This window comes from Oncorhynchus mykiss, chromosome 1 (assembly GCF_013265735.2).
Source record: "Oncorhynchus mykiss isolate Arlee chromosome 1, USDA_OmykA_1.1, whole genome shotgun sequence".
Taxonomy (NCBI): Eukaryota; Metazoa; Chordata; class Actinopteri; order Salmoniformes; family Salmonidae; genus Oncorhynchus; species Oncorhynchus mykiss.
In genome coordinates this window covers 72,543,305-72,568,228 of record NC_048565.1, presented here as the reverse complement: position 1 = coordinate 72,568,228, position 24,924 = coordinate 72,543,305, and the positions used below count along the sequence as shown (strand labels likewise).

The following is a 24,924-nucleotide window of genomic DNA, read 5'->3' as shown; positions in this document are numbered from 1 at the left end:
GTTCATTATTAGTGCACACATCTAGCATGCTGATACACATAGAATTGTTAATGTTCATTACTTAATTTTCTTTATCATGATGGTAGCTGTGCTGTGCCTTCAACTTTAGTATGAACTTACTGTATGGTCCTCCACCAATGCTTGTTTGTAGTTTTTCTGCGTATGTTATTTTTTATCAGGTAAGATGACTGAGAACATATTGTCATTTACAGCAATGACCTGGGGAATAGTTGCAGGGGAGAGGAGGGGGGATGAATTAGCCAATTGTAAGCTGGGAATCATTAGATGTCTATGATGGTATAAAGGCCAGATTGGGAATTTAGCCAAGACACCAGGCTTAATACCCCTACTCTTACAAGTGCCATGGGATCTTCAGTGACCACAGAGAGTAAGGACACCTGTTTAACATCCCATCTGAAAGACAGCACCCTACACAAGGCAATGTCCCCAATCACTGCCCTGGGGCATTGGGATTTTTTTTAGACCAGAGGAAAGGGTGCCCCCTACTGGCCCTCCAACACCACTTCCAGCAGCATCTGGTCTCCCCATCCAGGGACTGACCATGACCAACCTTGCTTAGCTTCAGAAGCAAGCCAGCAGTGGGATGGAGGGTGGTATCCTTTTATGATTTTGGATAAACTATGGACTGGGTGTTGAGGAAGTGAGCAAGCCATCTTTCCTGTCAATCTTTCTCCCTAGAGTATGGTTGAAATAAACTGGTTAGCTAGTTGTGTCAGATCTCCATGGATCATAGATTCCAATCAAGAGCACAAATAATCACAACTCACCAGTGTAAAATAAGGAAACCACTTTTTTTACCCTTATGTTTTATTGACTGTACATGCACTCACAGACAAGAAAACAATTTAATTTGATTTGATTTGACAAGCACAAACGTATATATTCCCTATAACAAAAACACAACAACTAAATAACAATGAAGACATTTTCCAATTTTAAAAGGATCAAATGTTTCTATCCTCCAATCCTCCAAGTGGTATGCCCTTGTGTTTTCCACAGCCAGGTCACCCATAATACAAGTCAGTATTTGATGTCCATCCATGTCGGAGGATGTTTGGAGATTATGTGGAAACTGGCCACTAGGGGCAACAGTGAGCGCAGTTCTGTTCAATTCGGCTTCGGTTTTGTGTACGGAGATTGTAGATGGTGTAAGCATTTCATGAGCATCTGCTTCTGATTCCAAAGGTTGCAACTTCAAATCCAGCGATTGTTTTAAAAAAATTATAATTTAAGCCTATCCTAAACCTTAACCCTTAACTTAACAATTCGGAATGAATGCCTAACCTTAAGATTTTGGAGTCAATGCCTAAACTTAACCTTAAAAGCTTAGAAATGTAACGTTTGTAACAAATTTGAAAATTTGACGTATGAGAAACATGAATGAATGTCTAATTCTGACGTGAGACTGTGAGAGCTAGTTGATTTTCCAAAAGTATTACAACTGTTGGTGCTGTCGGACTCCATCGAACTGTTCTTCAAAGAAAACAGCTAACTCCTGTGGTCTGTTTGTTAGCAACTAATGTGAGAGGGATAATAAATACAAAATAATGAAATATGTTCAATTCAGGACACATACCTTATGCGTGTTCACATTACAGACTGTTGGTGAGAGAAGTTTGTTTGAGCTCATAAAATATTTTGAAAAGTCTTGGGAATTAATGTCAATCAGATCAAGTACCACTACAAAACATAAAAAGCAAACGTTTTATCAACTACTTACGCATGCAATACAGTGAACAGCAATATAAGATAACTTATTCACAGATTCAGATCTGACCTTAGAGCATACAGCAAAATCTACAGATATAAAGTTAGTTCAAGTAGCATAACAGTACAAATGGTACAATGCCACTAAAAATACATCATACATGGGGTAACATTTTGACAGAACAACCTTTATAGAAGCTGCTTTTGTACATTCAGATCGGATATACAATAGAAATATCACTCGTGTTAAATTTGCATTTGTAAAAGAAGAAGAAACAATTCAATCACAATACACAATTGCACAATTGCATCAACAATTCACATTTTTATTTTTCTCTCCCCATGAGTTGCTACATTTACAAGTTTACAAATACATACATGTACAGTACCAAAATGTGCAACAATACATATAGAGAAACAATCAAACAACCCAAAATAAAAACTACAAACAATTGAAGTGTCAACTATTATTATTGATTTGCTCTTATTGCCATGAATTGGAAATAGGAATGCAAAATGCAAAACATTTCTTGGAATATTTTGTTCTAATATGTATTCCGTGGATCTACAACAGTCACTAGTGCCAAACAGACACAAGCGAGGCAAGAGGGACATAAACAGTAAATCTGTAAACATAATGAAATTGTATCGCTCACTGATTTCCAAAACATTGAGATAAAATTGCATGTCCAAAACACTACCATTTTGCCTCTTACAGCTCCAGCACAGAAAATACATTTCAGCATTCATTTTGTTAATGCTGTTTTCTGGTGTATAGTGAACTCTGTGAATGGTTTTACATTTGCAGAGCTTGAGTCTTAGGTTATATGAGCATTTGTGGGCTTTCAAACACACAGTACAGTTGAAGTCGGAAGTTTACATACACCTTAGCCAAATACATTTAAACTCAGTTTTTCACAATTCCTGACATTTAATCAGAGTAAAAATTCCCTGTCTTAGGTCAGTTAGGATCACCACTTTATTTGAAGAATGTAAAATGTCAGAATAATAGTAGAGAGAATCATTTATTTCGGCTTTTATTTTGTTCATCACATTCCCAGTGGGTCAGAAGTTTACATACACTCAATTAGTATTTGGTATCATTGCTGTTTAAACTGCTTAACTTCGGTCAAACGTTTTGGGTAGCCTTCCACAAGCTTCCCACAATAAGTTGGGTGAATTTTGTCCCATTTCTCCTGACAGAGCTGATGTAACTGAGTCAGGTTTGTAGGCCTCCTGGCTTGCACACGCTTTTTCAGTTCTGCCCATGTAACCGATGTGAAATGGCTAGCTAGTTGGCGGTGGTGCGCGCTAATAGCGTTTCAATCGGTGACTTCACTTGCTCTGAGACCTTGAAGTAGTGGTTCCCCTTGCTCGGCAAGGGCTGTGGCTTTTGTGGAGTGATGGGTAACGATGCTTCATGGGTGACTGTTGATGTGTGCACAGGGTCCCTGGTTCGAGCCCGGGTCAGGGCGAGGGGACGGACGAAAGTTCTAAAAGTGTAACACACCCACACATTTTCTATAGGATTGAGGTCAGTGCTTTGTGATGGCCACTCCAATACCTTGACTTTGTTGTCCTTAAGCCATTTTGCCACAACTTTGGAGGTATGCTTAGGGTCATTGTTCATTTGGAAGATCCATTTGCGACCAAACTTGAACTTCCTGACTGATGTCTTGAGATGTTGCTTCAATATATCCACATAATTTTCCAAGCTGTTTAAAGGCACGGTCAATTTAGTGTATGTAAACTTCTGACCCACTGGAATTGTGATACAGTGAACAATAAGTGAAATAATCTGTCTGTAAACAATTGTTGGAAAAATTACTTGTGTCATTTTCAAAGTAGATGTCCTAACCGACTTGGCAAAACTATAGTTTTTTAACAAGAAATTTGTGGAGAGGTTGAAAAATTAGTTTTAATGACTCCAACCTAAGTGTATGTAAACTTCAGACTTCTACTGTATGTAACACCAGTCTTCCCTGTTTATTATCACCTATAATTATTGTTCCCATTTGTGTCTAGTAACATCTGTCTCTATTGGCATGTGATCTAATAACAATTTATGATCCTTAGAAATACACTTTACAGTTTTTTCACAATTGTCCAGTAATACATCTAGTTAAGAGGATGTTAGTTCCTGTCACGTTCTGACCTTTATTTCCTTTGTTTTGTATTTCTTTAGTATGGTCAGGGCGTGAGTTGGGTGGGCAGTCTATGTTTGTTTTTCTAGGTTTTGGGTATTTCTATGTTTCGGCCTAGCATGGTTCTCAATCAGAGGCAGGTGTCATTGGTTGTCTCTGATTGAGAATCATACTTAGGTAGCCTGGGTTTCACTGTGTGTTTGTGGGTGATTGTTCCTGTCTCTGTGTTTGCACCAGATAGGACTGTTTAGGTTTTCACTTTTCTTGTTTTGTTTGGTCTGTTCATGTATTTATTAAAAACATGAATAACCACCACGCTGCATTTTGGTCCGCCTCTCCTTCACCACAGGAAAACCCTTACAGTTCCATAAGAGAACCCTGTTTCAATTGGACCATATGTCCGACTTGAAAAAATCTAAACAAATAGGTGGACAGAATATTGAATTTCTTACGTACTTGGTTGAAAGAATAAAAGTACCATCCTGGAAGATATGGTTAATTTCCCTTATTCCTTTATCAATCCTGGATTTAACTGCATCATTCTTAAAACAAGATGAGAAGCAGGGATCTCAAAATATTGGCGCGAAAGGGAAGACCCAGTAATTGTAACCCAGTAACTTATAAATGCCTTCCAAACTTATGGACTTCAAAATGACTGGGTAATTAGTAATCTCCTTTACCTCTTACGGGGAGATGTCAAAGGATTCTACTCTTGCCCAATAACATAATCAGGTTGAAAACCATTGCTTAACTTGGGCGAGTTGTGCTGTCCAATAGTAAATACGTTATAGGTTAGATAAATTCAGACCACCCACCTTATATGGATGATACAGGACCTGGATGTGAAGTTGGAAGATTCTGAAACAAATAGAGAAATGTTGGTAATATTGATATTTTGATGATATTAACTCTGATTATAAGATAAATAGGAAGTAAGTATATTATTTTCCACTCATTGGTAACCTTTTCAATCATTTAAATTACCTGGTATAAAATTCCTAAGTACACTCTTAGAAAAAAGGTGCTCTATAGAACCTTTTGAGTTCCTTGTAAGAACCCTTTCTACAGAGAGTTCTATCAAAACCAAAAATGATTATCCTATTTGAATTGGTCTTGTAAAGATTTGGGATTGAAGGTAGATATGGGCATGATCTCTGTTGTTTTTGCTATATTTATTCTATCACAGACACCTTAATTCATGCTTATAAATTATATTATGTCAGTTTAACATACAAATAAGAATTTAAAAAATATACTGAAACATTTTCCTTAAAGTATAATTTTTTGAGATTACTAATGTTATTTTCCCCACTACAACACAAAAATATGTAAATACAATTGTGTCGTATTTAATGGAAATACTGTAGAATTCCATTTATTTCTATGGAGGACTGCTCCCAATTAGGAATACCAATATGGCCGATCAACCGGCAGCTTCAAAGCCTCTCAATGGCCAATACATAGCATCGCAATCCAGGGTCTTTATAAATCATTGGTCCCACCCTGGACAGATGCAGGGCTGCAGCATAGCGAGCTGCTTAGCATCTATCTCCTAATTTAATATACAATGAGTAAGAAGATTAGCAGTCTAGATCTGAGATAAGGCAGAGTAGAGAAACACTTAAAATTAAAAGGAAAAGAAGACAGAAGGAAAAACACCCTTCATAGATAAAAAACAAAACAAAAAAAACAAAGTCATTTCATTTCAGTATTTCAGTTAAATGTGAGCGCTATATTCTTTGTAATAACAAAATCATTATGCCCAAGTGTTGTGTCAATCTCGGGCTATTCATTTGTCACTTTTTGTCTTACGAAGCGTCATATCAAAAGACTTAATTAAATATAAATTGAAGGGTGAAACAGCATATTCAAGGAAAATAAGAGTGAAAAAAGTAAACTGGCTTTTTGAGTTCATTCCCATTCCATTGATCAACAGCAAATGAGCAAATTGAAAAGGAATCTTACCACCTGACCATGATCCGTCCTGTGGCCATACAACCTTATATGTGACTTGCTCCATCCTTGTCAGTCGCATGGACCCTGACATATATAGTACCAGTCAAACGTTTGAACACACTTACTTATTCAAGGGTTTTTCTTTATTTTGACTATTTTCTACAGTGTAGAATAATAGTGAAGACATCAAAACTATGAAATAACACATACGCAAACCAGATGGGATGGCATATCTCTGCAGAATGCTGTGGTAGCAATGCTGGTTAAGTGTGCCTTGAATTCTAAATGAATCACTGACAGTGTGACCAGCAAAGCAGCCCCACACCATCACATCCCCTCCATGCTTCACGGTGGGAAGCACACATGCGGAGATCATCTGTTTACCTACCCTGCGTCTCACAAAGACACAATGGTTGGAACCAAAAATCTCAAATTTGGACTCATCAGACCGAAGGACAGATTTCCACCTGTCTAATGTCCATTGCTCGTGTTTCTTGGGCCAAGCAGGTCTCTTATTCTTATTGGTGTCCTTTAGTATTGGTTTCCTTGAAGCAATTCGACCATGAAGGCCTGATTCACACAGTCTCCTCTGAACAGTTGATGTTGACATGTCTGTTACTTATTTGGGCTGCAATCTGAGGTGCAATTAATTGCCGATTTCTGAGGCTGGTTACTCTAAGGAACTTATCCTCTGCAGCAGAGGTAACTCTGCTTCTTCCTTTCCTGTGCCGGTCTTTATGATTGCCAGCTTAATCATAGCGCTTGATGGTTTTTGTGACTGCACTTGAAGAAACTTTAAAAGTTTTTGATCTTTTCCAGATTGACTGACCTTCGTGTCTTAAAGTAATGATGGTAAGTCATTTCTCTTTGCTTATTTGAGCTGCTCTTGCCATAATATGGATTTGGTCTTATAGCAAATAGGGCTATCTTTTGTAAACCACCCCTAACTTGTCACAACACAACTGATTGGCTCAACGCATTAAGAAGGAAATAAATTCCACAAATTAACTTTTAACAAGGCACACCTGTCAATTGAAATACATTCCAGGTGACTACCTCATGAAGCTGGTTGAGAGAATTCCAGGAGTATGCAAAGCTCTCATCAAGGCAAAGGGTGACTACTTTTAGGAATCTCAAATATAAAATATATTTTGATTTGTTTAACACTTTTTGATTACTACATGATTCCATATGTGTTATTTCACAGTTTTTATGTCTTTACTATTATTCTACAATGTAGAAAATAGTCAAAATAAAGAAAAACCTGTGAATAAGTAGGTATTTCTTAAGTTTTTACTAGAAATGTATATTGGACTCAGTATATTGTTGAAAAGAGGAGATTCTGAGCTTTAGAACAATATCCAACGTGTGCAACCAATCTCAGAATTTAGTGCAGCAGAGCTTGTTCAAACAGAAGTGTCACTGATCGGCTGTTTAGAGAAAATAAACCCTGAAGTGTGTTATTCATTTTCAGGAAATGCACTGATGGCTTGTAGGCTATTTGATCAGTAGATTAATTGCTGCAATTTTGAGCAGAATAAAGGAGAAGACCGTTTTTTTTTCTTCTTACATTTGAAATTAAATAAATGTTTGTTAAGAGCAGCTGGCCGACTCGTGTGTTCACTGAATGCTGCCAAAACAGGTATTGAAATATCCCTTTTCAACAGTATTGTGTATGTGATCACTGAGATCGTGTGAGGATGTCATAAAACAATATTAACATTAGTTTCTGTCGTTTCTGTAAAAGTTTCTGTTGTGCCAAAACACCAACAAAGACATCTCCCTGACAACATCACAAGATCTGAATGTTTCAAAATGGCGTCTCCTCGTTTATCTCAGGCGAATGCATTCGACCTCCTCGGTCAACGGCATGGAGGACGTCCGGATATCTGCCTCGTCCACAGTCTTACTGGGAGCGTAGGTGGACCTCCAGCGCAGCAGCACAATCCTTTTCAGGTACTTGACCGTGTTGTTCTTGACACTGACAAAGCAGAAGGTGTTTATCATGCTGTTGCTCATGGCGATGCACTCAATAATGTAGAAGGCCACCAGGGAGTTCCTCTGGCGGGAGATGATCGTCGGGTGGAAGTCTCGTAGGATGGTGAAGCCGTAATATGGTGCCCAGCACAGAATGTATGCTGTCAGGATCCCGATCAGGACCATGACTGTCTTCCGCCGACAACGCAATCTCTTCCGGATCTGCTCCGTCTGGAAGCCTGGGACACTCTTGAACCAGAGCTCTCGGGAGATCCGTGCGTAACATATTGCCATGACAAAAACGGGCCAAAGGAACTCCAGGGCAAATATAAACAGGAAGTAGGAGCGGTAGTAGGCCTGCTGGTCCACAGGCCAGATCTGGGCACAGAAGGTCTTGTGGGTGTTCTGAGAGGTGCTGGCACCGCCATGAGGGTACATGGTCTCGGAGGCAAAGTAGGCAGAAGGGATGGAGATTAGGATTGGTACAACCCAGACACCAGTGATCAGACAGTATGCCGTCTGGTACTTCATACGAGGCCTCAGAGGATGGACGATGGCCATGTACCTGAGGACAGAGGAGAGGGTGTATTAAGGTACATAAAAATTAGCAAAAAGGACATTTTTGTCAGTATATATTTTCATCAGGCTACTAGGACACATGCAAATGAAAAGTATACTGTCGCTAGTCCTTGCAATTTAACCAAGGTGCATAACATTATGAGCGAACCAATCCTAATGGGATCTACAAACAAGTTTGAGCTGCTCTTGAAGGAACAAACAAAAATTCTAATGAAAATATAGAAACAGTTTTCCATGCTCCACCTAGAGTGGTTGAATATCTTTAGTAGATCAAATCAAAGTTTATTTGTCACGTTCGCCCAATACAACAAGTGTAGACCTTACAGTGAAATGCTTACTTACAGGCTCTAACCAATAGCGCAAAAAAGGTATTAGGTGAACAATAGGTAGGTTAAGAAATTAAACAACAGTAAAAAGAGAGGCTATATACAGTAGCGAGGCTATACAAGTAGTGAGGCTACACACAGACACCAGTTAGTCAGGCTGATTGAGGTAGTATCTACATGTAGATATGGTTAAAGTGACTATGCTTATATGATGAACAGAGAGTAGCAGTAGCGTAAAAGAGGGGTTGGCGGGTGGTGGGAGGGACAAAATGCAAATAGCCTGGTTAGCCAATGTGCGGGAGCACTGGTTGGTTGGGCCAATTGAGGTAGTATGTACATGGAGGGGGCACACAATGCAAATAGTCCGGGTAGCCATTTGATTACCTGTTCAGGAGTCTTATGGCTTGGGGGTAAAAACTGTTGGGAAGCCTTTTTGTCCTAGACTTGGCACTCCGGTACCGTAAACTTTGCTGTTACATGTATACTGGGGTAGCGGTATACAGTGGGGAGAACAATTATTTGATGCACTGCCAATTTTGCAGGATTTCCTACTTACAAAGCATGTAGAGCTCTATAATTTTTTTCATAGGGACACTTCAACTGTGAGAGACAGAATCTAAAACAAAATCCAGAAAATCACATTGTATGATTTTTAAGTAATTAATTTGCATTTTATTGCTTGACATAAGTATTTGATACATCAGAAAAGCAGAACTTAACATTTGGTACATAAACCTTTGTTTGCAATTACAGAGATCATACCTTTCCTGTAGTTCTTGACCAGGTTTGCACACACTGCAGCAGGGATTTCGGCCCACTCCTCCATACAGACCATCTCTAGATCCTTCAGATTTCAGGGCTGTCGCTGGGCAATACGGACTTTCAGCTCCCTCCAAAGATTTTCTATAGGGTTCAGGTCTGGAGACTGGCTAGGCCACTCCAGGACCTTGAGATGCTTCTTAGGGAGCCACTCCTTAGGTGCCCTGGCTGTGTATTTCGGGTCGTTGTCATGCTGGAAGACCCAGCCACGACCCATCTTCAATGCTCTTACTGAGGGGAGGAGGTTGTTGGCCAAGATCTCGCGATACATGGCCCCATCCATCCTCCCCTCAATACGGTGCAGTCGTCCTGTCCCCTTTGCAGAAAAGCATCCCCAAAGAATGATGTTTCCACCTCCATGCTTCATTTTGGGATGGTGTTCTTGGGGTTGTACTCATCCTTCTTCTTCCTCCAAACATGGCGAGCGGAGTTTAGACCAAAAAGCTCTATTTTTGTCTCATCAGACCACAGGACCTTCTCTCATTCCTCCTCTGGATCATCCAGATGGTCATTGGCAAACTTCAGATGGGCCTGGACATGCCCTTGCTTGAGTAGGGGGACCTTGCGTGCGCTGCAGGATTTTAATCCATGATGGCGTAGTGTGTTACTAATGGTTTTCTTTGAGACTGTGGTCCCAGCTCTCTTCAGGTCATTGACCAGGTCCTGCCGTGTAGTTATGGGCTGATCCCTCACCTTCCTCATGATCATTGATGCCCCACGAGGTGAGATCTTGCATGGAGCCGCAGACCGAGGGTGATTGACCGTCATCTTGAACCTCTTCCATTTTCTAATAATTGCGCCAACAGTTGTTGCCTTCTCACCAAGCTGCTTGCCTATTGTCCTGTAGCCCATCCCAGCCTTGTGCAGGTCTACAATTTTAATCCTGATGTCCTTACACAGCTCTCCGGTCTTGGCCATTGTGGAGAGGTTGGAGTCTGTTTGAGTGTGTGGACAGGTGTCTTTTATACAGGTAACAAGTTCAAACAGGTGCAGTTAATACAGGTAATGAGTGGAGAACAGGAGGGCTTCTTAAAGAAAAACTAACAGGTCTGTGAGAGCCGGAATTCTTACTGGTTGGTAGGTGATCAAATACTTATTTCATGCAATAAAATGCATGTATACGTACATGGCCCTTTTTTTCAATAGTTACATAGCAATAATAAAAGTATTTGATATTTTGATATATGTTACATCTAAATATATAGTATAAGTACTATCTATACTTATATTATAAATCATGTTTTTGGTCAAACTGAGCTTTTAAACCCACCTCTCATCTATTCTCCCTCCATCCCATCTCTCTTTGTAAACCACCCTCTTATGATTTCCATGTGCCATATATTTTTCTACTGTGCTATGATGTTTGACATAAATTCTGAACCTGTCTAGTTGCATAGTATACCATATACAGATTGTGAGTTAAAGATAATTATTTTTGCTAAAAGTATTATTATATTGTTGATTGATTGACAATGGTTCTCCACATCCCCCAACAGTACTATTGCAGGATTAATTTGAGATAAATTCCCATATCTGTGACCAGAAAATAAGTGATCAAATTATCAAATGATTCTATCACTTGGTAGCAAAATCTGCAGAGCTGAGATGGTTGTATGCCCCATATAGATAACATTCTGTTTGTGGCAATCATTTTGTACAATAATTTAAACAGAAAAACTCTCTTTTGAAAAGCTCTGTTTGAATCAAGCGTTGTTTTGTGTATCAGTTTATTAACCAGGTGCCATGGAATCAGCACATCAAAAATTTATTCCCAGCTATTTTGCAACCCGTATGGCGTCGCGGTCAACATTTTGGTCCTCAAGTAAAACTGATATATTTTTATATTCATGTTTTTTTTGTGCTAATTTGGCCAAACAAACATGTTCCCTACCTTCTCCCCCTTCCACTTGCCTCCTCCATTTTTGCGGTAATGCTGCAATCAGTTGTTTATAATTTTGGAGAGAGCAAACATTTCCGTATACAGTATGTTTGTTAACTTCACATGTGACATAACTCCACCTTTCCTATTCATAATATTTAACAAAGATAATTACTTAAAACAAAATGTATTTCCATAAATATATATATATTTTCTATCAATTAGTATATTTTAAATTAACTATATAATTTGTTATATTATTTGTTCTGTGTTTTCTGGGGGATGAAACTGGTATTGCAGCCAGCTTCGAATGTCTTGTTTTAGAAAGGGTGATATTGTGAAAAAGGTTCCATTTTCAATTAACTGAAAGTGACAAGGGATGAACAAGGGATGAACAAGGGATGAGACATTCTTACTAATCTACTGGAGAACCAGTTTGGGTCTTTTGTATGACTGATGCTTTTAGTGAGAGGTTTAATGCATTGATATTTAGTACTTTTTGCCACCCAAACTCATTTTTATTATATAAATAAGCCCGTTTTATTTTGTCTGGCTTGCCATTCCAAATCATTTGAAAGAAAAATAGTTTGGCGTAGACAGTGTCATAAGTAAATAGGTAAACCGGGATATGACAAAATATTTACTCAAGGTGATTTTTCCACAAATAGACAGGTATTTATCTCTCCATGTTAGCAAGAGCTTATCTATTTTGGCTAACTTTCTGTAAAAATGAGTTGTAGTATGTTCCTTTATTTCGTTAGGGATAGGAATAGCGAGTCTGTCCACTTCACCGTCAGACCATTTTATTGGTAAACTACACAGTAACCTAAAAGTTGTCTTTTTTTAGCGATCCAATACGTAATATGGTACACTTATCATAGTTTGGTTGTAATCCAGATCCACATTGAGGTTGTGCAGGGATCCAGATGGCAGATTTAAAAGAAATCTATGTCATCAGCATACAATGCCACCTTTGTTTTTAAGCCCTGGATTTCTAGACCCTCTATATATTTTTGTTGGATATGATTTTAATAGCTAACATTTTGATGACCATAATAAATAGATATGCCGATATTGGACAACCTTGTTTTACTCCGAGGGTCTTGTACCGAGTGTCAGGATAAAGACCCTCTGTGCCATTTTTGGAAAAAGTGGATCCTTGCCTTTTGGCTGATCCATTTGTGGTTTCAGACTGGGTGAAAACAGATTTGGACGCTGTGGAGTCAGTGAAGGTATCCAGAAGTGGTCTTATATCAATTGTTTGTGTTTCTGCAGGTCAGAGGGCGCAGGCGCTTCATGTTAAACGAATGGGGAAAAGAGATGTGAATTGTTTTGCTTTCAAGAAAAGGGTGCCATTGAAATGACTGATTATGGGGTAGCGGTAAATGTGAAAGTTGACCAACTGAACGGGAAGATTCCCAGTGTTTGTGATGCTCGTTGTTTAGTGTGATGCAGACAGAGGGGCGTGAGTGGTGAAACAGAAAAGTCATTGTCTGTTCCTTTGAGTTTTGATGTTGAGTCTTTGCCCGACAAAGGCATGTTAGGATACATAAGTTATCCCGTACAGGTTTTTGTGCCAAATATATTACATTGTTACAGGTGTCAAGCTTATGGGCATGTGGCAGCAGTGTGTAGGAGGAAGGTCCCTACTGTAGCTGTGAGAAGTGTGCAGAAGGGCATGAGACAAAGGAATGTGTAGCATTGGGGAAAGTAGTGGTATGTGTTAATTGTAGGGGTGACCATGGGCTGGGGATCAGAAATGTCCGGTGCGAGAGAGCACGGTTGAGGTTTCCAGGGTTAGAGTAGTGCAGAAGTTGTCGTATGCTGAGGCAGTGAGGAAAGTTGAGGAAGAAGGATCAAGGGGGAAGGATCTTGAGAGGGGTGGTATGAGTAGTAGATCTGTACCAGTACAGAGGAATACATGCAAGTCATATATGCTTCAGTAAAGTCTGATTTTTAGAGATTATAGCAATGCTTATCAACTGTACTGCAGGGATGGAACATAAATGGCAGAAATTTGAAGTTGTGGTGGCAGCTGCAGAGAGGGATTTGGGTGTACGAGACGTGACGTCAGAAGAGTTACAGGGTGTTTTGAGTGGTGGTGTCCCGTCCTTTCAGGCTGTTGACCTGAGGTAGGACTAGGTAGATTTAAATAGTGGAGTAAGGTGTGGTGGGTTTTTAGTGTAGGGTTAGATAGTAGGGTTAGACAGTAGGGTTAGATAATAGGGTTAAATAGTAGGGATAGACAGTAGGGTTAGATAGTAGGGTATTTGTTGATTTTGTTGATCTGCTTTAAAAAAAAAAATTAAGCAATGTATAAAGGAGTTGTACTCCAGTCTAGTAGGTGGCGGTAATGAAACATTTATTTGATGCCAACTGCTGTTACCCTGGTTGAAGAAGAAGATACACGTGAAAATAATAGAGGGCTTGTAGTTGTGTCACAAATCACCTAGAAACCGTACCAGGCACCATGTTTGAAGACCAATGTTAACTTAAAACTATTATTCAAGGTGAACAGCGTCATTGTTGATTCATCACAGCTCACAATTCTGCAGTAAAGCGGGTAAGGGAATCTGCCACTAATGTCTGTGTTGTATTCTCAAATTAACATTAACTAACTTTTTGTATAGTTGTAAACGCTCCTAATAGTGTTGTTTGATTACCACTCTTTTTTTCCGGATATCAGCCATGTGAACCCATTTTGCAGCTGATAATGGCGTGCAATGCCAATACAGCCATAAGCCTACAGCAGTGGTTCTCCAGTCCTTTAGTACCTCAACAGAACATTTTTGTTGCAGTCCCAGACAAACATGCCTGATTGAGAGTCTGATGATTAGTTGACAAGTTGAATCAGGTATGCTTGTCTGGGAAAACAATAAACTGTGTATTGTTGGGGGTACTTGAGGACCGGACCACTGGCCCTACAGTATGATGGCATCAGCGCAGAGTTTCCCAAACTCTGTCCTCGGGACCCCAAAGGGTGCATGTTTTGGTTTTGCACTAACACTGCCCAGCTGATTCAAATGATCCAAGCTTGATCTCTCTCCAACGCACCTGCTGTCTCGACCTCTGAATGCTCAGCTATAAAAAGCCAACTGACATTTACTCCTGAGTACTGACCTGTTGCACCCTCTATAACCACTGATTATTATTTGATCCTGCTAGTTATCTATGAACGTTTGCACATCTTGAAGAACAATCTGGCCTTAAGTTACCATGTACTCTTATAATCTCCACCTGGCACAGCCAGAAGAGGACTGGCCACTCCTCGGAGCCTGGTTCCTGTCTAGGTTTCTTCCTAGGTTCCTGCCTTTCTAGGTAGTTTTCCTAGCCTGCTTCTACATCTGCATTGCTTGCTGGTTGGGGTTTTAGGCTGGGTTTCTGTACAGAATTTTGTGACATATGCCAATGTAAAAAGGGCTTTATAAATACATTTGATTGATTTATGATTAGTTTATTATTTGAATCAGCTCAGCTTTGTAGTGCTAAGGCAAAATCCAAGATGTGCACCCCTTCGAGGACTGAGCTTAGGAAACCGTGAGATTAGCCTTATGGGCATTTGCAATGCACCCCTTGACATTGTGCATCTGAAGCAGAGAATAACTTAACTCATACATTTTCTACATTTTGTTGAGCTACATGTTCTCATTTTAAGAATGATACCAGTAGACCAGGTATTCCCAAACTGGGGTACGCATAATGGGGCAGTAGCTGTAGGGGGTACGCCAAATAAAATGTGACTCACAATATATATATTTTTTATTATGTTTTTTTGTGGTTTTTTTCTCACATTTTCAAACAGTGCATTTATATTTTCCAACAGGGCTATACATTTGAGTGAGGTTATTTCTCTCACCTGAGTAGCCTCATTTCACTGTGAAAAATAAAATGAAACCATCTAGTGTTCAGCAAAACAACAACACAATGTCAAATACAGGTAGCCTAGTTAAATAATTAACATCCAATCACATGAACTGTTACTCTCTCGCGGGAAGTCCAATAGCGGTCTGTATGTAGCCAAACGTAGCTGCTGCTCATTCTGTTTGCTCGAAAATTGATAAATGGTTAAAGTAAGACCCGCGTCCATAGAGACACATACCAGCTCTACTGGAAGTACTCTTACTACCAGCAGTACTACACCTGCACCTGTCGACGACACAAGTTGTTCTGCTTCCACGAACACATCCAATGCTAGCATCAGTAATTGTACATTTGTTGTTAGCCCATCTAGCATGGACACTGACAGTTGTGAATCTGATGCAGCCGAAGAGTTACTGCCCCCTTACCCTGGAAAGCATCGAACAACAGACATGGACGTTGGTCCATCGAAGAGATGCAAATATGATGAGAACTACATTGATTTGGGGTTCACTTATATTGAGATTAGTGCCTTTTTCTCAGCCACAGTGTGTTATATGTGGACAAGTACTATCTCACAACTCTATGAAATCTTCACTCTTGCTCAGACATTTAGAAACAAAACATGCCAATTTGAAAAATAAGCCACAGAAGTTTTTGAGCAAGAATTAAAAATACTTTCGAGTAGTATATAAAACATATATAAAATAAACAGATACCATTAATAAGAAGGGGCTTGAAGCGTCTTATATGTTGAGCTACCGAGTGGCTAGGACAGGGAACCCCCATACTATTGTGGAGGACTTCAATCTTCCTGCTCCCGCGATATGACTGGGACAATGCTGGGTGAAAAGGCCCAAAAAACTATACAGACAATGCCTTCATCAAACAATACTGTTTCATGACACATCAGTGACACGGCAGGAGATGTTTTGAAACAATTACTGCTTCGCATACAAGCCAGTGAATTATATGCGTTACAGCTGGATGAGTCAACAGACGTGGCGGGCCTGGCACAGCTCATGTTATATGTCCGTTACATTTATGGGGGATCGATTAAGGAAGACATCCTCTTCTGCAAACCACTGGGAACCAGGACAACAGGAGAAGAAATGTTTAATAAAGTACTGGACAACTTTGTGACATCAAATGGACTTTGGTGGTCAAGATGTGTTGGTATCTGTACTGATGGCGCAAAAGCCATGACAGAGAGTCATAGTGGAGTGGTAACGAGCGTTAAAGAAGTTGCTCCTGACGCCGCTTGGGTACACTGCAGCATCTACCGAGAGGCTCTTACTGCCAAAGGAATGACAGCTTGAAATTTTCTAAATTTTCTACAAAATGTTAAATTTTCTGCTGAATGCAATAATATGGGCAGCAACCATGCAACACTTTTACAACATACAGAAGTGCGCTGGGGGGCAAAGTATTGACATGTTTTTTTTAAATTGAGAAATGTGCAAAAAGTTTTCTTTAATGACTATAATTTTCACTTGCAACAAAATTGCAGCAAACGGTTCTGTGAAAATGTAATTTAATCAGAAGCGGCTGCCAGATTTCTGGTTTGGGCTGCGCTCAGAGTATCCTGCCTTGGCCAATCGTGCTGTTAACATCTTACGGCTGAAATCCCGTTAACGGGATCGATTTGACAACAGCCAGTGAAAGTGCAGGGCACCAAATTCAAACAACAGAAATCTCATAATTAAAATTCCTCAAACATACAAGTATTATACACCTTTTTAAAGATAAGTTGTTGTTAATCTCACCACAGTGTCCGATTTCAAAAAGGCTTTACGACGAAAGCATACCATGCGATTATGTTAGGTCAGCACCTAGTCATAGAAAAAAACAGCCTTTTTTCCAGCCAAAGAGAGGAGTCACAAAAAGCAGAAATAGAGAAAATGAATCACTAACCTTTGATGATCTTCCTCAGATGACACTCATAGGACTTCATGTTACACAATACATGTATGTTTCGTTCGATAAAGTTCATATTTATATCCAAAAATCTCCAGTGATCTCCAGTGATTTTGCAGAGCGCCACATCAATTTACAGAAATACTCATCATAAATGTTGATGAAAATACAAGTGTTATACATGGAATTAAAGATATACTTCTCCTTAATCTTCCAGTGTCTGGTGGAAAGCAGACTGAACCAGGTTTTCCTTTACGATTTTACCTGTGCTTAGCTCCATTCCTTGTATTTTTTTTATCCTGAAAAACTCCCCAGTCCTTAATGATTACAAGCATAACCTAACTGATGCAGCCACCACTATGCTTGAAATTACGGAGTGTCGTACTCAGTAATGTGTTACATTGGATTTGCCCCAAACATAACACTTTGTATTCAGGACAAAAAAGACAATTGCTTTGTCATCTTTTTTGCAGTAATACTTTAGTGCCTTGTTGCAAACAGGATGCATGTTTTGGAATATTTGTACTCTGTATAGGCTTAATTTCTTTCACTATTTCAATTAGGTTAGTATTGTAGAGTAACTACAATTAAACTCTGTGACTGTTTTAAAGTCACAATTGGCCTCATGGTGAATTCGCTTAGCGGTTTCCTTCCTCTCCAGCAACTGAGTTAGGAAGGATGCCTGTATCTTTGTAGTGACTGAGTATATTGATACAACATCCAAAGTGTAGTTCATAACTTCACCATGCTCAAAATGTCTGCTTTGTTTTTCCCATCTACCTATAGATGCCTTTCTTTGCAGGGCCAATTATGAAACTTCAGAAGCTTTCTTTTAAGAAATTTGGTCCTAGAGTCATGAAATGTTCAAAGTACATTGAGGTACAATTGCAATGGTTGCTGCTGTGGCTAATTCAGAGGACTATGAATATAGACAAGCTATTGACATTAACAACATTTTATAGAACATTCTTCTTTCATAATTGCGTTTTGATACAGTTTTGGATTTAAAGTATGGTGTTCAAGCAAAGAAAACATGAGACTGGTCTTTTTGATGAGGAACAAATAAAGCAGCTAAATGCCGCTTGAGGGTAGTCGATTATTTCCTGTACAGCAGGCTGATCTTTTATTAAAGATGTGCCCCAATAGCTTACCTTCCTCCTCTCTCTTTTAGTTTGTTTAGAAAATATTTGAAAGGTGGAAACTGTGTGTAACCGTGGGTTTGTGGAAAGTTTGTACACTACCGTTCAAAAGTTTGGGGTCACTTAGAAATGTCCTTGTTTTTTTAAAGAAAGGCACATTGTTTGTCCATTAAAACAACATCACATTGATCAGAAATACAGTGTAGACATTGTTAAATGTGGTAAATGACTATTGTAGCTGGAAACGGCTGATTTTTAATGGAATATCTACATAGGTGTACAGAAGCCCATTTTCAGCAACCATCACTCCTGTGTTCCAATGGCACGTAGCCTTATCTAATCCAAGTTTATCATTTGAAAAGGTTAAATGATCGTTAGCAAACCCTTTTGCAATTATGTTAGCACAGCTGAAAACTGTTGTTGTGTGCCCTGAGAGTCGGGAAGCAAGTACAGGGAGTGAGTGTTTTAATAAATAAACACGAAACACAAACACACCAACATGAAACAGAGTCAATAACACCTGAGGAAAGAACCAAGAGGAGGGACAGATATAGGGAAGATAATCAAGGAGGTGATGGAGTCCAGGTAAGTGTCATGAGGCGCTGGTGTGCTTGACGATGGTGACAGGTGTGCGGGGTAATCAGTAGCCTGATGACCTTGAGGCCGGAGAGTGTATAGGTGACAGTACCCCCTCCCCGACACGCAGCTCATGCCGCAGGACGCTGACAAAGGGGACGAACCCAGGGATCAGGAGTGGACCGGTCACCCCTGCTGAAGCGCGGGACCCTGTCACACCGGCTGAGGCATGGGAACCTGTCGAGCCGGCTGGGGCGCAGTAACCTGCCAGACCAGCTGAGGCAGGGGAGCCTGGCGATCCGGCTGAGGCATGAGAGCCTGACGAGCCGGTGGAAGCAGGGGAGCCTGGCGATCTGGCGGAGGCATGAAAGCCCGATGAGCCAGGCTGAGGCAGGGTAGCCTGGCGATCCGGCTGAGGCATGAGAGCCTGACAAGCCGGTGGAGGCAGGGGAATCTGGCTGAGGCATGAGAGCCTGTAACGGCTCCCAGACCCAAAGTAATTTACACTGTCACAAAAAAAAAACTCCTTGATGCTTCTCTTAGGTGAGGTGTTATTCTGTAATGAGTGCGCTGAGACTCGGGAAGCAAGTACGGGGAGTGAGTGTTTTAATAAGTAAAGAAAACAATAAACATGAAACACAAACAACGCACTGACATGAAAGAGAGTCAATAACACCTGAAGAAAGAACCAAGGGGAGTAACATACAGTGCCTTGTGAAAGTATTCGGCCCCCTTGAACTTTGCGACCTTTTGCCACATTTCAGGCTTCAAACATAAAGATATAAAACTGTATTTTTTTGTGAAGAATCAACAACAAGTGGGACACAATCATGAAGTGGAACGACATTTATTGGATATTTCAAACTTTTTTAACAAATCAAAAACTGAAAAATTGGGCGTGCAAAATTATTCAGCCCCCTTAAGTTAATACTGTGTAGCGCCACATTTTGCTGCGATTACAGCTGTAAGTCGCTTGGGGTATGTCTCTATCAGTTTTGCACATCGAGAGACTGACATTTTTTCCCCTTCCTCCTTGCAAAACAGCTCGAGCTCAGTGAGGTTGGATGGAGAGCATTTGTGAACAGCAGTTTTCAGTTCTTTCCACAGATTCTCGATTGGATTCAGGTCTGGACTTTGACTTGGCCATTCTAACACCTGGAAATGTTTATTTTTGAACCATTCCATTGTAGATTTTGCTTTATGTTTTGGATCATTGTCTTGTTGGAAGACAAATCTCTGTCCCAGTCTCAGGTCTTCTGCAGACTCCATCAGGTTTTCTTCCAGAAAACAGGCCCAAATCATGATGCTGCCACCACCATGTTTGACAGTGGGGATGGTGTGTTCAGCTGTGTTGCTTTTACGCCAAACATAACGTTTTGCATTGTTGCCAAAAAGTTCAATTTTGGTTTCATCTGACCAGAGCACCTTCTTCCACATGTTTGGTGTGTCTCCCAGGTGGCTTGTGGCAAACTTTAAACAACACTTTTTATGGATATCTTTAAGAAATGGCTTTCTTCTTGCCACTCTTCCATAAAGGCCAGATTTGTGCAATATACGACTGATTGTTGTCCAATGGACAGAGTCTCCCACCTCAGCTGTAGATCTCTGCAGTTCATCCAGAGTGATTATGGGCCTCTTGGCTGCATCTCTGATCAGTCTTCTCCTTGTATGAGCTGAAAGTTTAGAGGGACGGCCAGGTCTTGGTAGATTTGCAGTGGTCTGATACTCCTTCCATTTCAATATTATCGCTTGCACAGTACTCCTTGGGATGTTTAAAGCTTGGGAAATATTTTTGTATCCAAATCCGGCTTTAAACTTCTTCACAACAGTATCTCGGACCTGCCTGGTGTGTTCCTTGTTCTTCATGATGCTCTCTGCGCTTTTAACGGACCTCTGAGACTATCACAGTGCAGGTGCATTTATACGGAGACTTGATTACACACAGGTGGATTGTATTTATCATCATTAGTCATTTAGGTCAACATTGGATCATTCAGAGATCCTCACTGAACTTCTGGAGAGAGTTTGCTGCACTGAAAGTAAAGGGGCTGAATAATTTTGCACGCCCAATTTTTCAGTTTTTGATTTGTTAAAAAAGTTTGAAATATCCAATAAATGTCGTTCCACATCATGATTGTGTCCCACTTGTTGCTGATTCTTCACAAAAAAATACAGTTTTATATCTTTATGTTTGAAGCCTGAAATGTGGCAAAAGGTCGCAAAGTTCAAGGGGGCCGAATACTTTCGCAAGGCACTGTATATAGGGAAGATAATCAAGGAGGTAATGGAGTCCAGGTGAGTGTCATGAGGTGCTGGTGCGCTTGACGATGGTGACAGGTGTGCGGGATATTCAGCAGCCTGATGACCTAGAGGCCGGAGAGGGAGTATACGCGACAGTTGTTCGGATTTTAAAAAAGCAATAAAACTGGACTTCTTTACACTAATTGAGTATCTGGTGCATCAGCATTTGTAGGTCCGATTACAGGCTCAAAATGGCCAGAAACAAAAGGAAGGGGAGTGGGAGGCCCCGGTGCACAACTGAGCATGAGGACAAGAACGTTAGAGAGTCTAGTTTGAGAAACAGACGCCTCACAAGTCCTCAACTGTCAGCTTTATTAAATAGTACCTGCAAAACACCAGTCTCAACATCAACAGACTGGCCAATAAAAACAAAATATTAAGATGGGCAAAAAAACACATACACTGGACAGAGGAACTCTGCCTAGAAGGCTAGCATCTCGGAGTCGCCTCTTCACTGTTGACGTTGAAACTGGTGTTTTGCGGGTACTATTTAATGAAGCTGCAAAAAAGGAAGGAAGACACTGACAGGGGAATATTTTGAGACATTGACACTGACTTTGATGGCAGACTATGCTAGCTAAGTCACTTATTGATTGCTACAAGGCTGAAACAAGGGGCAAGGTGCCTTCAACAAGATAAAACTCCTGACAAGTGCAAGGCAATTAGAGGACACACACACACACACACACACCTGTCATTGAAAGATGCTAATAAAAGGGGATAAGGCACTGACCCACCTGTCTGCAGCGATAGCCAGCAGTGCGTTAGTGGACACGTAGAGAGACACAGTCCTGATGTAGTTGACAGAGGCACACAGCACCAGGCCATAGTCCCAGGACAACTGCTTCACCACATAGTAATCCACCAGGAACGGACAGCACACCACTGACACTATGAAGTCTGATATAGCCAGATTAGCTATGAGCAGGTTAGTGAGGTTACGTAGCTTCTTGTACCGTGCCAAAGTAGCGATAAACAGGAAGTTGCCAACACCGCAGACGAGCATAATGCAGATGAGCACCATGGCGATGACGATGGTGGCAACGAAGAAGGCTGTGCCCTGCGTAGTGTCGGGAATCTCATTGTCGGGAATACCATAGTCTGTGTCGTAGTTATCCGTAAACGGGTCCAGCTCGCTTCCTCCCAGCACGTGGCCAGGGGTCTCAGCGTACACTGCAGCCAGCTGGCTGATGTTGGGATCTCCCATGGTGAATTCCCAATAAGTGTTAGGTTTCTTGTTTTAATTTGTGTTTTCTTTCTAAATTATTTCAGTGTCTTCCAGGAACCATTTCAGAAGGTTTTTGGGTCATGGTGTCAGTGTCTTGCAGGAACTATGGAGGTGGATGAGGGAGGGTCTTTTTGAGTGTAGAGAAGATCCCACTTGTCACTCAGACAGCCAAGAGATCATCTTCGACTGACCTGCAACACAGTTGTTCTCAACTTAGACTCACAGAGAGACCAGAGAATGTGTGAAATTTCATTAAACATTGATTTCAGATTCAAACATGCTCCCCGGATCAAATAAGCATGAATAAATGTAGCATCTTGTGGGTGCCGCTGTTGACATTGCAGAGCTGGTAAAATAATAATGAAAACCGCTATGACAATTTATTTTCTGCTCAACAGTTTTATTATTGGTCAATGACACAGATTCTTGCCCCCAGTCTGCTCTCTATTGAAGAGCAACCCTGGGTTATGTACCTAGCAAGTATGTTGTAAAATTATTCACTTCAATCTACATGAATGGACATTGCGTCAGAGTGATTTGTGGTCAGGACATAGAATAACCATGACAAAGCTGAAAGAGAATTAGCCAATTTACTCTCATTGTTAGAATAATAATGCGGAATAAGAGCCAGCTGTAATAACCTGGACACCATCCGACACACAATAGAGTGTTGTGAAACACTCAGAAAAAAGGCTTAACACTGACTCAATAGACAAGCCCTCCACAAACAACATCAACACTCTTGGCAAGGGAGAGAGAGTGTGTGTGGAGGGCAGAGGACAGGAAGCAAGTGACAGAGTGGTTGGGGGAAGAAATATCACTTGTATGAGATAGATAGATAGATAGATAGATAGATAGATAGATAGATAGATAGATAGATAGATAGATAGATAGATAGATAGATAGATAGATAGATAGATAGATAGATAGATAGCGAGAAAGAAAGAAAGAAAGAAAGAGATAGCGAGAGAGGGACAGAAAGAGAGAGAGAAAGAGGAAGAGAGAGAGAGTACAATCATGCAAATAATACAATTTAAAGCTGTTGGGAAAATAAAGCAACAATCATGCACACATATGCAAATCAACAAATTAAATAATCACTTGTTGCAATTAAATGCAAACTGAGTTTGCTAATTGCACCTTGAAAAGGTGAGGAGGTGGTATATTGCATTAAATGGTTTCTCATACAAACAGGCTCGTCTCTATTTAACCAAACCACTGGGACTAGATCATTTAGCCCTACTTTACAATGAACCACGGCATACCTGTCACCTTTGGAGTTCCAGCTGACTCAATTTACATCTGTGCTCTTCCATGATTAGACTGTTAGGCTATGTCGAATTATCAAGTGCAGAAAACATCCGATCTTTCTCTCACACCAATGGAAAACAATATGAATTCGGACTTATGCACTGTCCAACTAAGCATCACACAGACATTTAAGATTAAAGCTTTAACTTTCAAAATGTTATTGGTCTATATAACATTTAATGAGCTGAAGCTGCACCACTGTGTTGTGAAGAGTTATCCTGACTGATAGGCTACAAACACCCGACTATGCACGCACAAGGTATTTTCCTACATGCGTTTTCAACATGTGAAATGGATTCCATTCCATTAAACCTCTTTGAATGAAATAAGCAAGTGGACGTGGGCTAGAGAAAAACAAAGAAATCCGTCACTGTGGGTACATTATTCAACAACGCAGTGTAAATTACATTTTGCTAAGATTTACCGTTGTGGAAAGTAACATTTAAACTCGTCTCTCAAAAAGATCACCAATTTGATACATAAGAAACTGAAAATATATCCAGAATACTGACTTGCGTTCAGAAGATCCCAGGAAGTGTTGTCTTTTCGCGTTATCAATCTCATCTTGAGCAGTTCATGTATTTAGCATGTAGTCTAGCCCACGTCCCCAGGCAATTACTTTCCGTAGGCTATTGTAAGAAAACAACGGGTCCTCTCCTCTTCATCCCTCCAAATGCACTGTCGCTCCTGTCCTTCCTGCTGTTCACTCCTCTCCACCAACGTGCTCCTAGATAATAAAAAATTATGCTTCCTCCTCCTCTCCCTCTTCTGGCAATGTGACACATACTGTTTCTTCTTTTCTAGCAGAGAGGCTTCCTTTCTAGCTGAGAAGGTGTTTTATAAAGGTGTCCTGTCTCAAGTCTTGAATGCAGGGTTGGATACATCTTGTCCAGTTCCCTGTATTGACAGCTAGCACGTATGGTGGAAAATTGCAAGACTATGTTATAATACTTTTATTGCATCAAATGGTTGTTTTATGCAACAGAATAGAGTATTCTTAACTATTGTGAGTGTGTTCTACTGAGGATTGGCCTCTGGGAGATAACACTGACAGGAGAGATTTACAATGTATTTTGGGTGATAAAACCTAAAGAGCATTCCAGAGCATGAGTTAATGTTTCTGCTCTATACCGTACCAGGAAGAGATGGTTCCAGTTTGGAGTCAGAGGGCCAGACACTGGTCTCT

At 40.4% G+C, this 24,924-nt stretch overlaps 1 protein-coding gene across 1 annotated transcript; it reads right to left on the bottom strand.

The window, feature by feature from the left end:
* Window positions 1-7,169: 7,169 nt before the first annotated feature.
* prokr1b (prokineticin receptor 1b) lies at window positions 7,170-22,616 on the bottom strand. Its single transcript, XM_021600162.2, has 2 exons — window positions 21,937-22,616; window positions 7,170-8,370 (listed from the first exon to the last, which is right to left on the bottom strand). Exons 1-2 carry the CDS (start codon window positions 22,404-22,406, stop codon window positions 7,659-7,661), a joined length of 1,182 nt encoding a protein of 393 aa, XP_021455837.1. The 5' UTR covers window positions 22,407-22,616; the 3' UTR covers window positions 7,170-7,658.
* Between the last annotated feature and the right edge of the window lie 2,308 nt (window positions 22,617-24,924).

What these genes read in the sequence shown, in the direction of transcription:
- prokr1b (XM_021600162.2), bottom strand. Translation starts at nt 22,406, where the DNA reads ATGGGAGATCCCAACATCAGCCAGCTGGCTGCAGTGTACGCTGAGACC. An exon ending in CTGGCTATCGCTGCAGACAG is followed by an intron (nt 8,371 to 21,936) that starts GTGGGTCAGTGC and finishes CTCTGTCCTCAG; the next exon opens with GTACATGGCCATCGTCCATC.